General features: G+C 45.0%; 1 protein-coding gene across 5 annotated transcripts in view; it reads right to left on the bottom strand.

The window, feature by feature from the left end:
- casz1 (castor zinc finger 1) overlaps positions 1–12,549 on the bottom strand; it is a 166,284-nt gene that overhangs the window by 36,098 nt on the left and 117,637 nt on the right. For 3 of the 5 annotated variants that reach the window (XM_080496759.1, XM_080496763.1, XM_080496762.1), the window contains exon 1: positions 11,245–11,362. The exons of the other annotated variants lie outside the window; for them this stretch is intronic. In XM_080496759.1, coding sequence (XP_080352885.1) covers positions 11,245–11,323 — 79 coding nt within the window. In that variant the 5' untranslated portion in view covers positions 11,324–11,362. Of the gene's footprint in view, positions 1–11,244; positions 11,363–12,549 lie in introns of those variants that run through there. 5 annotated transcript variants of the gene reach the window in all.

Genomic DNA, 12,549 nt, shown 5'->3' with positions numbered 1-12,549 from the left:
CAAGAAACTATTTTGAATACAATTGGACAAGGCCAGGTTCCTTTTCATCTTCAATCCAAAAAAAAAAAAGAAAGGGAAAAAAAAAGGAGCATCAGTGGATCGAAGCAACATCTGCTTTTTCTCAGCGCTGGATGACACAGCTTGTGTTCGAGTCGAGCCCTCTGCGCTCACCATTCCACCGCTATAAGCCCCACAGGTCTTGTTGGTTTTTGATGCAGAGTGTCTGTTTGTGTGCCAGAATGATATCATGCCCAATCAAGTGGTGTTTCAAATCCTAATAACGCTGTTGGAAGTGCATTATTTGTGTGAACGTGCGCAGACTGTAATCAAGGCAGCAGCGGGTAAAAGATGTGGGAGTTAAACAGTGGTTGGGACTGGCGGGGTCATGGCTTTACCTCTCTCAGACACACAAGACCATGCAGGTAATGCCCAAAACACTTAGTACTATCCTCTTATTGAAAATGTATGTATATATGATGTATAGAAAATTGAGTAAGTTGACTTTGTTGTTGATTCTGAGAGTAGCGCTGTCCCATAAACACACCACCTCCCTGCAGTGCTTTAGTTTGTATGGAGCGAGCACACAGGAGGGGTCTGTATATAAGAGAGGTAGATATTACCTGTTTAAACTGAAGCTTATCTCTCCAACTAATCAAACACAGATACAGGGCCTATTGTAGATTCCTGCTGAGTTCCAACATGACTGACACAGGGACAAGCCCCCCGCAATACCTCAAGTTAATTAATACAAACAGGGTCTGGGAGATGTCTGTTTAGCTCAGGATTATTTTAAAATATGCAACCGAGAGTTGCAGTAGCTCTTTAAAAAAAGTCCACTTATAACTTTATGAACCTTTGGCAGATTAACCGACAAGGCTGCGGTTCCCCGTGTGTAGCTCAGTGAACCTTTCATGTCTCTCGCTCTCCAGGGAGATGTATGTGTGAAAGAGCGAGCCTGCACGTGTGTTTCAGGGAAATCACTGAGCCACACAGGCAAACATACACAGACACACTTGAAAATTACCATGTTTTTATTTTTGTGAATTTACAGCTTGCAGGAAGAGAATGTTTTCCTCTCCTCTCTCTTCCCTCTGCATGGTAGAGAGGCTGCGGCAGCCGCAAGGAAGTCAAGCGGAAAGCCACTGATGGACAACTACGCCACTGCACCCAGACCCCAGCATCTGGCCCCTCTCTCATTTTTATTACAGGAGAATAACAATAAGCAGGTCGGCGACCCCGCCGTGAGATTTTGCCACAGTTTTCTAACAGTCGGTGCAGCCGATGCTGGGAAATTTCCATTTTTCCGCATGCATATTTAATTGAGTTTTGTCCCAGTGGTGCGGAAATGATTTGTTTTTTGCTCTCTGTTCACTTGACTCCTCTTCGGAGTCGCTAACCCTGATTAAGACGTTCCCGTTAATTTCCCAGCGCACACCTTTTTTTGTGCATTAATGGTTCTGATCGTCTAATTAAAACTTCTCAGCTCGGCTGCTGATCACCGCTCGTTGTGCCTCTGACCTGAAGTTTTAATTGCCGCATCAGAAGCGATAATAATAATTTTGAGGTTCTGATGATTAAAAACAATGCCATTGCCAACTAGTTGATAGATGGGGGTTTGGGGTGGGCACATCTGAGGAGAAGTTTATGCAGAGAAGGGAATTAAAGAGGGGGCTGTAAAGTCAGATTTACACTACCAGAGAGCAAGAAAGGCAAGGGTTGACGGGGGGTGGGGGGACTCCTGTAGGTGATCACAGAGGTAGGAGAGGAGTGGCAGAGCATATGGAAATCTGCCAGCCTTCCAGCCCCTTGGAGTTTTCTTGAAGTAACAGTTTTAGCTGCGACTGGGACTTTGCTTTCCCCACCTCAAATCTCGATTCTACTACTGACTGATCCCCTTTGGAGCGCCACTCACTTGCCAGGTGGGGGAAAACGACGAGGAAAAAGAGACTCGGCGAGCGCATAAGAAAGAACATAAAGGCATATAAAAGATGACGACAGTCAGACCCTCTGCTTATTTTCATAAAACGATAATAGCACAGTCGGCGCAGTACAAAAGGCACATTGTTCATAAAGTGACTGAATGGAAAAAAAAAGAACCAATGGTGGCTGTTGTCTCTATCATAAATATATATATATATATATTCGTATATATTTTTTTATATATATAGCAGATAACTGACAAAGCAGAACAAGTAAGAATTTAGGAATTTTACACTCTACTTTACAGATTGCACAAACCGGAGTAATGATGAAATGATTCATGCATGAAGAGAGTGTGTAACTCGGAAAGTGCCACCAGCACCAATCTGTCACATTTTGTTCTTTTTTTAACCATTGGATTTCTATTGGATTTTTTAAGGTTTTTAGATCAATGGTTTCCTGCAGAGCTACTGTACAAACATGCAGGCAGATACACACATGCTGTACTCAGACACATGGACGTGCAGTCAGGAGCAACCCCCCCCCCCCCACACACACACACACACACCACCACCTCCCCTTCTCTCACAGATCTATTTTATTATTAATCAGTTGGTTGCACATCTGCCTGCTTGTTGTTTTTTTTGCCTCTTTTTCTTTTTTTCTTTTTTTTTGGTCAATAAAGCACTTATTGCTTTTAGTCCAGAATGTGACCTTGTACACTGTCTGTTGTCTTTCTGGAGCTGCTGACCTTGAAGGACCCGTTTGGACTATTTCACTTCAGCTCCGTCCATAGGCTGTTATCAAACACAAGCCCTCAGCCAAGAGCCACGCTCCCGTCACACCACAGCAAAAACACAAACAAGACACTGGAGGACACACCAGTAATACACTCACTAAGAGCACAGGACAATGACTGGAGAAAACAATGTATATTTCAAGCACACATGAAAGAGGAAAGACACTAAACTTGAGGGCAATCAGATAGGAAAGTTGAGATGTAAGGACAAATACGCCCTCTGGCTTCATCACAAACAGGGTAATTATGGTATTTTCCAGAACAGAGGACAAGCAATCTAAAATGGTCTAAGGGAGAGAAAAAAAAAAATCTGACATGAGTGACAAGAGCCGTTCTGACAGCGACGGACCAAAACAGCCAACTTTCATTCAGTTTGCTGCTCAGGGTAATTCATGGGACACGCAGCTAAGTAGTTAAAATTGTACACCAAATTTGGACTCGCAGCTGGCGCCAGATGAGGACTTAATTTCTAAGTGTGTAGCAGGAGGTGAAAAACTTTGCTTTAAAAAACACTGAATTGCACGCAGCCCTCCGCTTCTGCTGACTGAAACAAGGGAAATTTATTCTTTGCAGCTTTGTTTTGAAGCTCATGTTCACTTTCAAGACACCAAGAGTGCAATTTGATAAGCCAACCACCATGGTAAATGAGCAGACGACCCCTGTGTCCCTCCCTCATGGTTGCCGCGCTCGGTGCGGGAGCAAGGCAGTGTGGGTAGTACAGTGGAGAAGGGGGCTCAGCGGTGCACCTCTCAAGGGCCCTTGAGCTAATATCTGTACAGATTAACTGCTTCAGTTGTATTTTGGTCACGGGGATCTCTCTTTGCCTTTGTGGCTCGTAGGGAGGGAGAAGGGGAGCGGTGTGTGAGTGCACATGCCGCGCTCGCGTGCCGTTAGCGGCGCGCCGTCTTCCGCCGCGAAGTGAACGGCCTGCTTGCCTGGGAGGTCAGCAGCCTCCCGACTGGTGTGTGTCACTCCATGTTATTATCTTTGGGGCCATATTTAATTTACAACAATCCACAGTGCTGCTAAGTAAGTCATCAGCACCCGTATACTATCACCTAACCCCTTTATCTATCTCTCTGCAGGACACACACTTGCGCTCGCAGTGTCAATTCTCCAGGGTAAACTCAGCACACGCTGCTCCATTAGTTATCAATTAAGTCTGGAAATCTCCACCTGGCTTACACACATACACGCGCGCACAAACGAAGCCGGCACATGTACATAGCAGCCCTCTCGACAGGAAGTCGAGGAGAGCGTGCCTTATTTGACTATGAGTGTGGGTGAGGGAGCGTGCTTGTGTGTCCATGCGGGTGGCACTTTTGTCCATGAGGTTAACCTTGATATGAGGCCCTGTCAGGCCTGATAATGTCAATCAATGACAAGCCCTCACAGATAACCCCTAATGTGAAGCCTAAAAAGCAAAGCTGTTTAGATCTTTAGACATGCCCCCTTTCACCAGCATATGAATTGCATTACAAGGAAATGAGCTGTGGCATTTCTTTAATAAGACTCCTAAGACATTTTGACAGCATATAAGGCCCTGTGCCGTTAAAAAAAATTAAATAAAGCCCCTGCTGACAAAGCCTCCTCACACAAGGCAGCTTTCTGATGGGCAGATGTGAGTCCCTGTTAAGTGGAGAAGAGAAGACAAGTGGGGAGGGGGCAGTCGAAGGAAAAGAAGGATGGACTTTACCCTTCTTTTTTCCCCAACTCCCAGGGACTTCTTAATTGATTTCCAAGGTTATGCTTTAAATTTGTTTTTCAGATACGAGGGCCTTGTGAATGAGAGTGCAAGTCAGTGTTTTTCAAGCAATTTCACAAAATTCGGCCTGCTTTGGAATGTTCGCATCAGATCCCACTGACCTCTTTTCCCCCAGCTCACCTTCTCTCTTCCAAGCTATTTTTCTCCAACCTCTCTCTATCCTTGAGAAAAACGAAGGAGGTGACATTAACCCCCCCCCCCCACAAAAAAAAAAAAGCATGTATTTCCAGACAGGATGCCTGTGCTGACAACATCGATCCCTGGCTCCCATTAAAACATTTGCTCTGCCTGACAGACTTTCCTCTTTTGGACTTTATATGCAGCAGAATGAATCACAGGTGCCTGTAAAAATGTCATACCGGGGCAGCTTCTCTCCACCTGTCCCAAAACAACACACAGCTCACAAAAGACCAGCCTTTCAAAAACGTGTTTGTTTTAACCGCTTTTTGCACTTCTAGTATTCAACGCATTGCTCTCATGACGGGAGATTAACTTTTAATCAAACTGCACTCTTTGTAGAACCAACAGAGGAAGTCATGAGAATGAGTCTTCCTGCCTATGGGATTAACATTTTTAGACCCTGTGGCTGTAACTCTACTGCCAGAACTTCCCTTTGCGTGAAGTTGTACTTCTTTGACAGGTAGGATGTAATCGATTACAATGTTTGTGGTGTTATTTTGAAGTGTCTTCTGTGTGTCTGGGAAAAAAGTGAGGGAAGGTCCACTGTAAACATACTGTAAATGTTAAGAGACTGTAACTGTCATGAAGTGTGTGTGTGTGTGTGTGTGTGTGTGTGTGTGTGTGTGTGTGTGTGTGTGTGTGTGTGTGTGTGTGTGTGTGTGTGTGTGTGTGTGTGTGTGTGTGTGTGTGTGTGTGTGTGTGTGTGTGCATGGAGCACGGGTTGGAGACAGCAGGGCACTGTGCTCTGAGCTCTCCTTCTGCTCCTCTCCGTCTCCTGGCTGCAGGTCACGTCACTTGCTCTGAGACACACACTGTCAAATCCGCACACTGACATATCTACACACTCAGGAAAAACTGCTCCACAGTGAGGATCATAAACACGGCGCTGCACCAGTGACAGCGGCAAAAGAAAAAAAAAAAGAAGAAAAAAGTGCTTTACTGAAAAGTTCGATGTTAACGGGAAGCTCAGCTGAATGTGGCAGTTTTCGTCTAAAACAGCAACATTTATGTTTTTGGGGAGTTCAATAGAGAAAGGAAGATGCAGTGACTGAATTTGATAGTGTGATAAAGCAACACTAACAACAAGAAGGGGGTTTAAAAAAAAAAGGGAGAAAAGAATTGACTGTGAAACGATGAAACGCGCAAAGCTGCTTTACAGGGAAAAAAAGAAGGCTGTCTATTTTGGGTGTCAGTATACAAAAGGAAGTGCTGCTAAGTTGACTCAAACAAATAAATTTGCTTTTGATAAAACCACAGCAACTAGTTTTGCATTCTACACCAAACCCACTTTGTTTCCTGCGTCTTTACCTTCATGACTTGCCACATTTGTGAGAAGCCACTCAGTAAATCGTTGAGCACAAACAACTGAAGCCTTTCAAATGGTGCCGTGTTGACGGTTTAAATTGTAATTTTATTTGAAAAGTGACAGGTTAAAGGAAAGCCTCAGAAGTGAACACGGCGAGCTCGCCTATTTGCGCTGTAACCAGCTGCCCATTTTACATTTCTGCAACATTAATATTCCTCTTATTATTATTTTAAAGTGAAAACGGATACTCTGTTGAAGTGCAAATCTGATGAATTACGGGAGCAGATTGCTGCTATTAATTATTAAAACCTATTTTATAAATATTCAGGTCTGTCATGCATCTAATAATGAACGCTTTAGAGGAGGTTACTTCCTGTGCGCATCCTAATGTGTCAGAAATATCGCTTTTAATCACACTCGTGTCAGCGAGCGTGCCAGGTTTGAACCTGTCGAAAAAATCTAGCAAATCAAGGAAACTCCGATGGCCAACTACTGTGCTCATCACAACTCTTCCGCTCCTGCTGGTTCTTTTCTTTTTCCTTTTTTTTTTTTCCTTTTTTTTTTTTTTTTTAGTGTGCTCCAGGTTCCTCTGTTGCCCCGTCTAAAGACACGGTGAACATCGCTCAGCTCCCTGCTGCATTCTTACCGTGGTAATTTGAATGGAGAATAATGCATCGGCAGCACTCTACCTTCTGGACACACCTAGTCCCAGCGCTACTGCTGCCATATGCTGTGTTGATACATATTCATAACGCTTTCTCGTGTGTTGAGTGTCTGTGAGCAACGAGGCTTAAATGAGCGTCTCACAACTTCAAATGCAAAAAGCAGAAAGGAGAAGAAACCAAGGCACAAAGAAAGTTTGAACCTTTCCCCTTTTCCCTATTCCTCTCTTTGCTGCAAAGACGACAAGTTTGGGTGCTGACAGGTGATCCTGCTGCTTTTAGAGGGATGACGGAGTGGCTGCACAGTTTCAGGATTGACCTGGAGAAACTGTGTGAGGTGGCTGTCAGGTGGGCTGGAGGGGCTCATTGACCGGACGAGAGTCATTGGCCTGGTACCACGACCTCCATACAGCCCAGCAGTATTTATATATATGCTGCACAGGGCACACACACACACACACACACACACACACACACACACACACACACACACACACACACACACACACACACACACACACACACACACACACACACACACACACACACACACACACACACACACACACACACACACACACACTGTGGAGCACTCTAAGATTAACGCTGTCAGAACTACAATGATACCCCTTCATTATCTGCACACGGGGCCTCCTTCGTGCGCTTGCTTGCCTCACTGTCCTCTCCACTGCTTCACTGTGCGGAGGTAGTAATTACTAAAGCTAACAATTCTTTCTCTCTGTGCCTCCGACTACCCTCCACTTCCCCATCATTTCTTTCTCTTTATGCCGTGCTCTCGAGTGTCTTGCCAGCTTTTCGCCAACTGGTGACACAGTGGAAGGTATGCCGCTGTGGATGGCAGCTCCAGTGGGAGTCACTGTGTGTGTGTGTGTGTGTGTGTGTGTGTGTGTGTGGAGTGTATTACAAGATTATTTGGTGTCCAGCTGATGTGAAATAAAGGCACAGTGTGGTACCCGAGTCTCACATCAGTCATCTGGGTCAAATGTTCATACGGCAACACAGAAATGCTTGATATACCATTGCAGTATCTGTTGTACTATACATTGTTGGTGTAACAGGCTGGGATCAGAGAGATGTTCCCACTTTCATGGCATTTTTCATTACCAACAATGCTCTAACTCTTTAGCTTTCTTCTTCCTCTCCCACTGGATCTATAGCTTTATCAAAGGTGATAGCTTGCTCAGGCGCATTTTCTCAAACGTCTTCTTCAGCCAGCCATTTCCCAAGCTGCTCTCGGGTAAACGTCACTCATGAAAACCGGGGAAGATTTGATGGCGAGATCAAAAAGAAAGGAAGGACGGCGAGGAGAACGGGGAGATCGAAGGGGGTTGTGGTGGTGGGCCGAAAAGATACCCTCCTCCCCCATCCGACACCAGTGAAGGCTGAGGGTAATTCCTCCAAGCAGGGCCTGTGTTTTCAGACGCAAATACAACAAAACGCAGAGTGCTGCCATGAGACATCAAAATGGGCGATTTTGACTTCAGAGGGTCTTCAGATGCTTGAGGAGTTGTCAGCATTGGGCCAGTGGGACTGAGCAGAAAGAACAGAAGGTACCAGCAGGCTGTTAACAACCAATACGGGAACCATGCCAGAAAGAGCGTCTCCTCCCAAAATGCCAATCGGCACCAGATCACTAAAGGCTTCCGCCACACTGTAATATCCCACCTGAGCACTCTCGTCTGCTCAAAGTTAAATGGCTTGAAAGTTCATCAGCTGCTGCATGTTGACTATTTATTACACATAAGTAGGAAAAAATGGTTTTCGAAAAAACAAAAAAACACACACACACAAGGACTTTTCTTCTCAGGCTGCAGCTTCAACAGGTGCCTTGAAAAAAAAAAAAAAAAAAGGAAATTTGCGTTGTTTGCTGAATGAAGACATTTTTTCATCAGAAAATCAAAGACGTGCTTCATTCTGAGGAGACCTGAGTTATGTTGTGACACGCTGAGAGGGATGTCCGCATTTTCCCCGGTGTTGTTCTCACTCATTCTTGGAGCATTAGGCTCACTCTAAATAGCCTCAAGGAGATTAGGCTGGCTCATATTCAAATGCACATTTCTTCTAAAACCCACTCCACGAGTGGGCCAAGGAGATCAGAGCAGGAGCCTGGTGAGGCGGTAGTCAGAGAAGATTGTGTCACATATAAATCAGCAGAGAGGAGGAAAAGAGACAGAGAGGAAGAGTGAGAGAGAAAGGCTGAGGTAAAAGACAAACAAGTGTTGGCTCTGCTATATGAGTTTAGTTAGCTCGAGAGTTAGTGCATGAGTTATGGCTAGCGAAGGGCTGAGGGACGCTGTATTTATGAGGGGACTGAGTGAGTGTTAAATCCCTGGTAAGAAATAAAGTCGTCCCTGAGCGAACAGGGGAAACATTTCACTCAGTCTAAGAGGTGCCTTGAAAAAAAATGAAAGCCATCCCTCTTCCAGGGGAAGCACTATTCTATATTCCCTAAAATTGCTTTATTCCTTAAAAATGCTATACATCACATCCAAGTGGACTGAATCTCATATTTGAATAGAGAGGATTCAGCGTGTGTGTGTGTGTGTGTGTGTGTGTGTGTGTGTGTGTGTGTGTGTAATATCAAGAGAGTTCATGAGCCAAGGAAAGGGAAAGAATCTGATTCTTCTAAAATTGCATGCGGATTTTCGGAGGGATCCCTGGCTAAGAGGAGCTGCCAAAACACACAGTGCACTTGTTGCAGTGCAAGGGTTCATCCAAGAAAAAATTTTCCACTGTGGTTTACCCAGAAAAATGGAGTGTTTTTCAATTCAAATTTTGAATTTAGAAAATCTAAATGAGTCGACTCCGACATCTATCTGGCTATGTGTCGATGTGAAATATGTGTTCATTTATAAAAAGCACAAGTTTAATGAAGTTAAACAGCAGGAAGGTGAATGGCCAAAGGAAAAGGAAAAGCTTAACATTGCACTTTGTGCACATCCGAGTCCAAGTCAAACCTTTCTCCAAACCCCTGCAGTAGTAATAACAATTATTACTTAAAAAGGCAATATTTTTGCATTAACTTAAAAGGCTATATCTTTTTCTTCCTCTCCAGCCTGTGCGGCCTCACTTACCCTAAGTATCTTCATAAATCACCAGTTACTGTTAACATGTACTCCACAATTCAGTCATCAATCTCCTACCAGGTCAGAGTGAAAACAGAGGGGGAAATGTCTGCTTAGTAAAATGTCTCTCTTGTGAATGCTGCTACCACCACCCACTGCTTACACACACACACACACACACACACACACATCAGTTAAATAACAAACACACGCGCCCGGCGCACTGCAACCAAAGCAGTCCTGTGGGACTCGGGAGCGGTTGCCAGATCGCCACGGTAACGCAAGCCAAATTCAATTCTGACTTCACCTTTCACTCTGCTGGTTTCATTTGTTATAAAAACAAATAAACAGCAAGCGTGGAGTTAAGACTCAGCCAACTTCTGCCTCAACAAGAAGTATCAGGCCCCGGCTGGAGCAGTGGGCTGCCTGAGACGCAGACACCCACAGGGCCGCATGTGTTGATGTTCACAGTCACAGTATTTATTTAACCAAAAGGAGAAAATCTAATTGTACACAAGGAGGATTATTTCTCTCAGATCCGTTTCTCCACAAGGGAGAAAAGGACTCTTTAGCCCATTTTCAACAGACACTGTTTACATCAGCAAAGTGGAAAATCCCTCCGATGACAAACGGCTCCATCACAACATCTGTATCTAAACAGCCGAATCAATCTCCACTGACTCCACAGATTAAAAAAAAATCTGCATTTGCCACCAGAGCCTAGGGATTTATGTGCTTCTATTTTAACTTTAAGAAAGGTGTTTAGATTGTTATAATATCTTAAAGTTAACAAAAATTTTTTTTATATATATATTTATTTATAACATTTAGCAACCTAACTATTTGGTTAAAAAGGTTAAAACATATTTTTACCTCTAAAGTGTAGTTGAGTAATTCTATACAGTATTACAGAAATTAACAAATTAAAAAAAACAAAGACATTTGATACTAGGAAAGTACAGTGACATGTAACAAGTGGAAGTGCTGAGCACTGTGAGGCCCAGCACAAGTCAAAACTTTCGAAGAAGCAACAGCTCATTTAAACACACCACTAACAGTTGAAGCGCTACGTGTGCAAACGTGCATCGATTCATGAAGACATTTTTCCAGAAATCAAACATTACACCTGCTGTTTCCTAAATTAGACACACACACACACACACACACACACACACACACACACACACACACACACACACACACACACACACACACACACACACGCGCGCATACAGTATGCACACACTCAGTCACTCACACACACGCTCTGACACCACCCACCACACATGCATGTCTGATTGATGCCAACTGCAAATAGTAACAAACCCGTTCATCTCATGGTAGCACTCAACTCCTGTGAGTGTGTGTTTGTGTGAGAGGGGGTGGTGGGGTTAGTAGAGGGAGGGTGCAAACAGAAAGTGGGGGTGGGGGGGTGGGGGGAGGGGGGGGGTCAGAGAGAGAGAGAGAGAGAGAGCGAGAGAGAGAGAGAGAGAGAAGGAGTGAGTGAGTGAGTGAAAGAGTCTTACCTGGCAGCAAACCGCCCTCTGCGCTCTGTCTCACCTCTCCCTCCTGCCCTGGAAGGATTCTCTCCACAAAGCAAGGCATTTTCTCCACAACTGTTCACTGCCAAGGCTCTGCTCTCTCTCTCCCCTCTCCCTCTGTGTCTCTCTCTCCCTCCCTCTCTCTTTCTCACTCCTTTCCTTTTTCCCACTCTGTCCTCCTCTCTTGCTGTCTATCTCTCCTCCCTCCTTACCCTCCCCCTCTCTCATCCTCACAGATGTCTCGGCTGTGCAAGTTTACCCACTTTACCAGTAGGGGTCCTTCATCGCCCTTCTCCACCCCACAACCACATGGGGGAACAAAACACACACACACACACACACACATACACTCACGCACAGACACACACACACACACACACACACACACACACACACACACACACACACACACACACACACACACACACACACACACACACACACACACAGGCCCCAGGAAGAGAGAGCCACTTAACGGGCGCCCTCCTGTCACTGCTACAATGAGAGCCCTCCGTAGAGTCGCTCGGCTGCATGGGCTGCGTGCACGTGTTTGTGTGTGTATGTGTATGTGTCTGTGTGTGTGTGTAAGAGAGAGAGAGAGAGAGACAGAGAGAGAGAGAGAGAAAGAGACAGGTGTGAAGTGGGAGTTGCGCACTGGGAGCTGGCCCTGGGCCCTTTCCAGCCCCGTTCAGCCCTCTTCAGCCTTCTTCAGCCCTGTTCAGCCTGGCTCGGCCTCGGCTCCTCAAGTGTAGTACAGTAGTGGCTCAGTCTCACACAGAAAAATACGCTCACGGGCATACGAGCACACAGATTGACTTACAGTGGGTCCCTGCGAGCCAGCAGCCAAAGGGGGCGCACGCAGACACGCACGCACACACGTGTGTGTGTGTGTGTGTGTGTGTGTGTGTGTGTGCACTCGTAATCACACACATTCATACAAGAATACGCAGCAGATGTCTATCAGCTCTCGTATTTCAGATCTCTATTCTTACTGTTGTTTTTTTTTTTTTTTTTTATAAAAAAAAAAAAAAAAAAGGGAACCTTTTCATTGACACTTGTATGTGAGATTTGAAGGCTCCCAGCCAGTGTACAGTGGGGAATTTCTAGGTTCGCTCCTACTTGTGGGGCACTTTTCACATGGCAATATTAATGCTGGAGAATATTATGCTGTCCTCCTGAACATTGTCAGATCTCTGTTTGCCTTTGAGTGAGGGCAGATTACCCTGAGTAGAAAAAGGAAGACCCAACTCTGTGAGTCTAAATAAGCCTGCAATTATCTCCTGTGTGCAG

Source organism: Blennius ocellaris, assembly GCF_963422515.1.
Source record: "Blennius ocellaris genome assembly, chromosome: 5".
In the NCBI taxonomy this organism is placed as follows: Eukaryota; Metazoa; Chordata; class Actinopteri; order Blenniiformes; family Blenniidae; genus Blennius; species Blennius ocellaris.
Note: the sequence above shows the minus strand (reverse complement) of the source record. Positions and strands in the feature narration are given on the sequence as shown.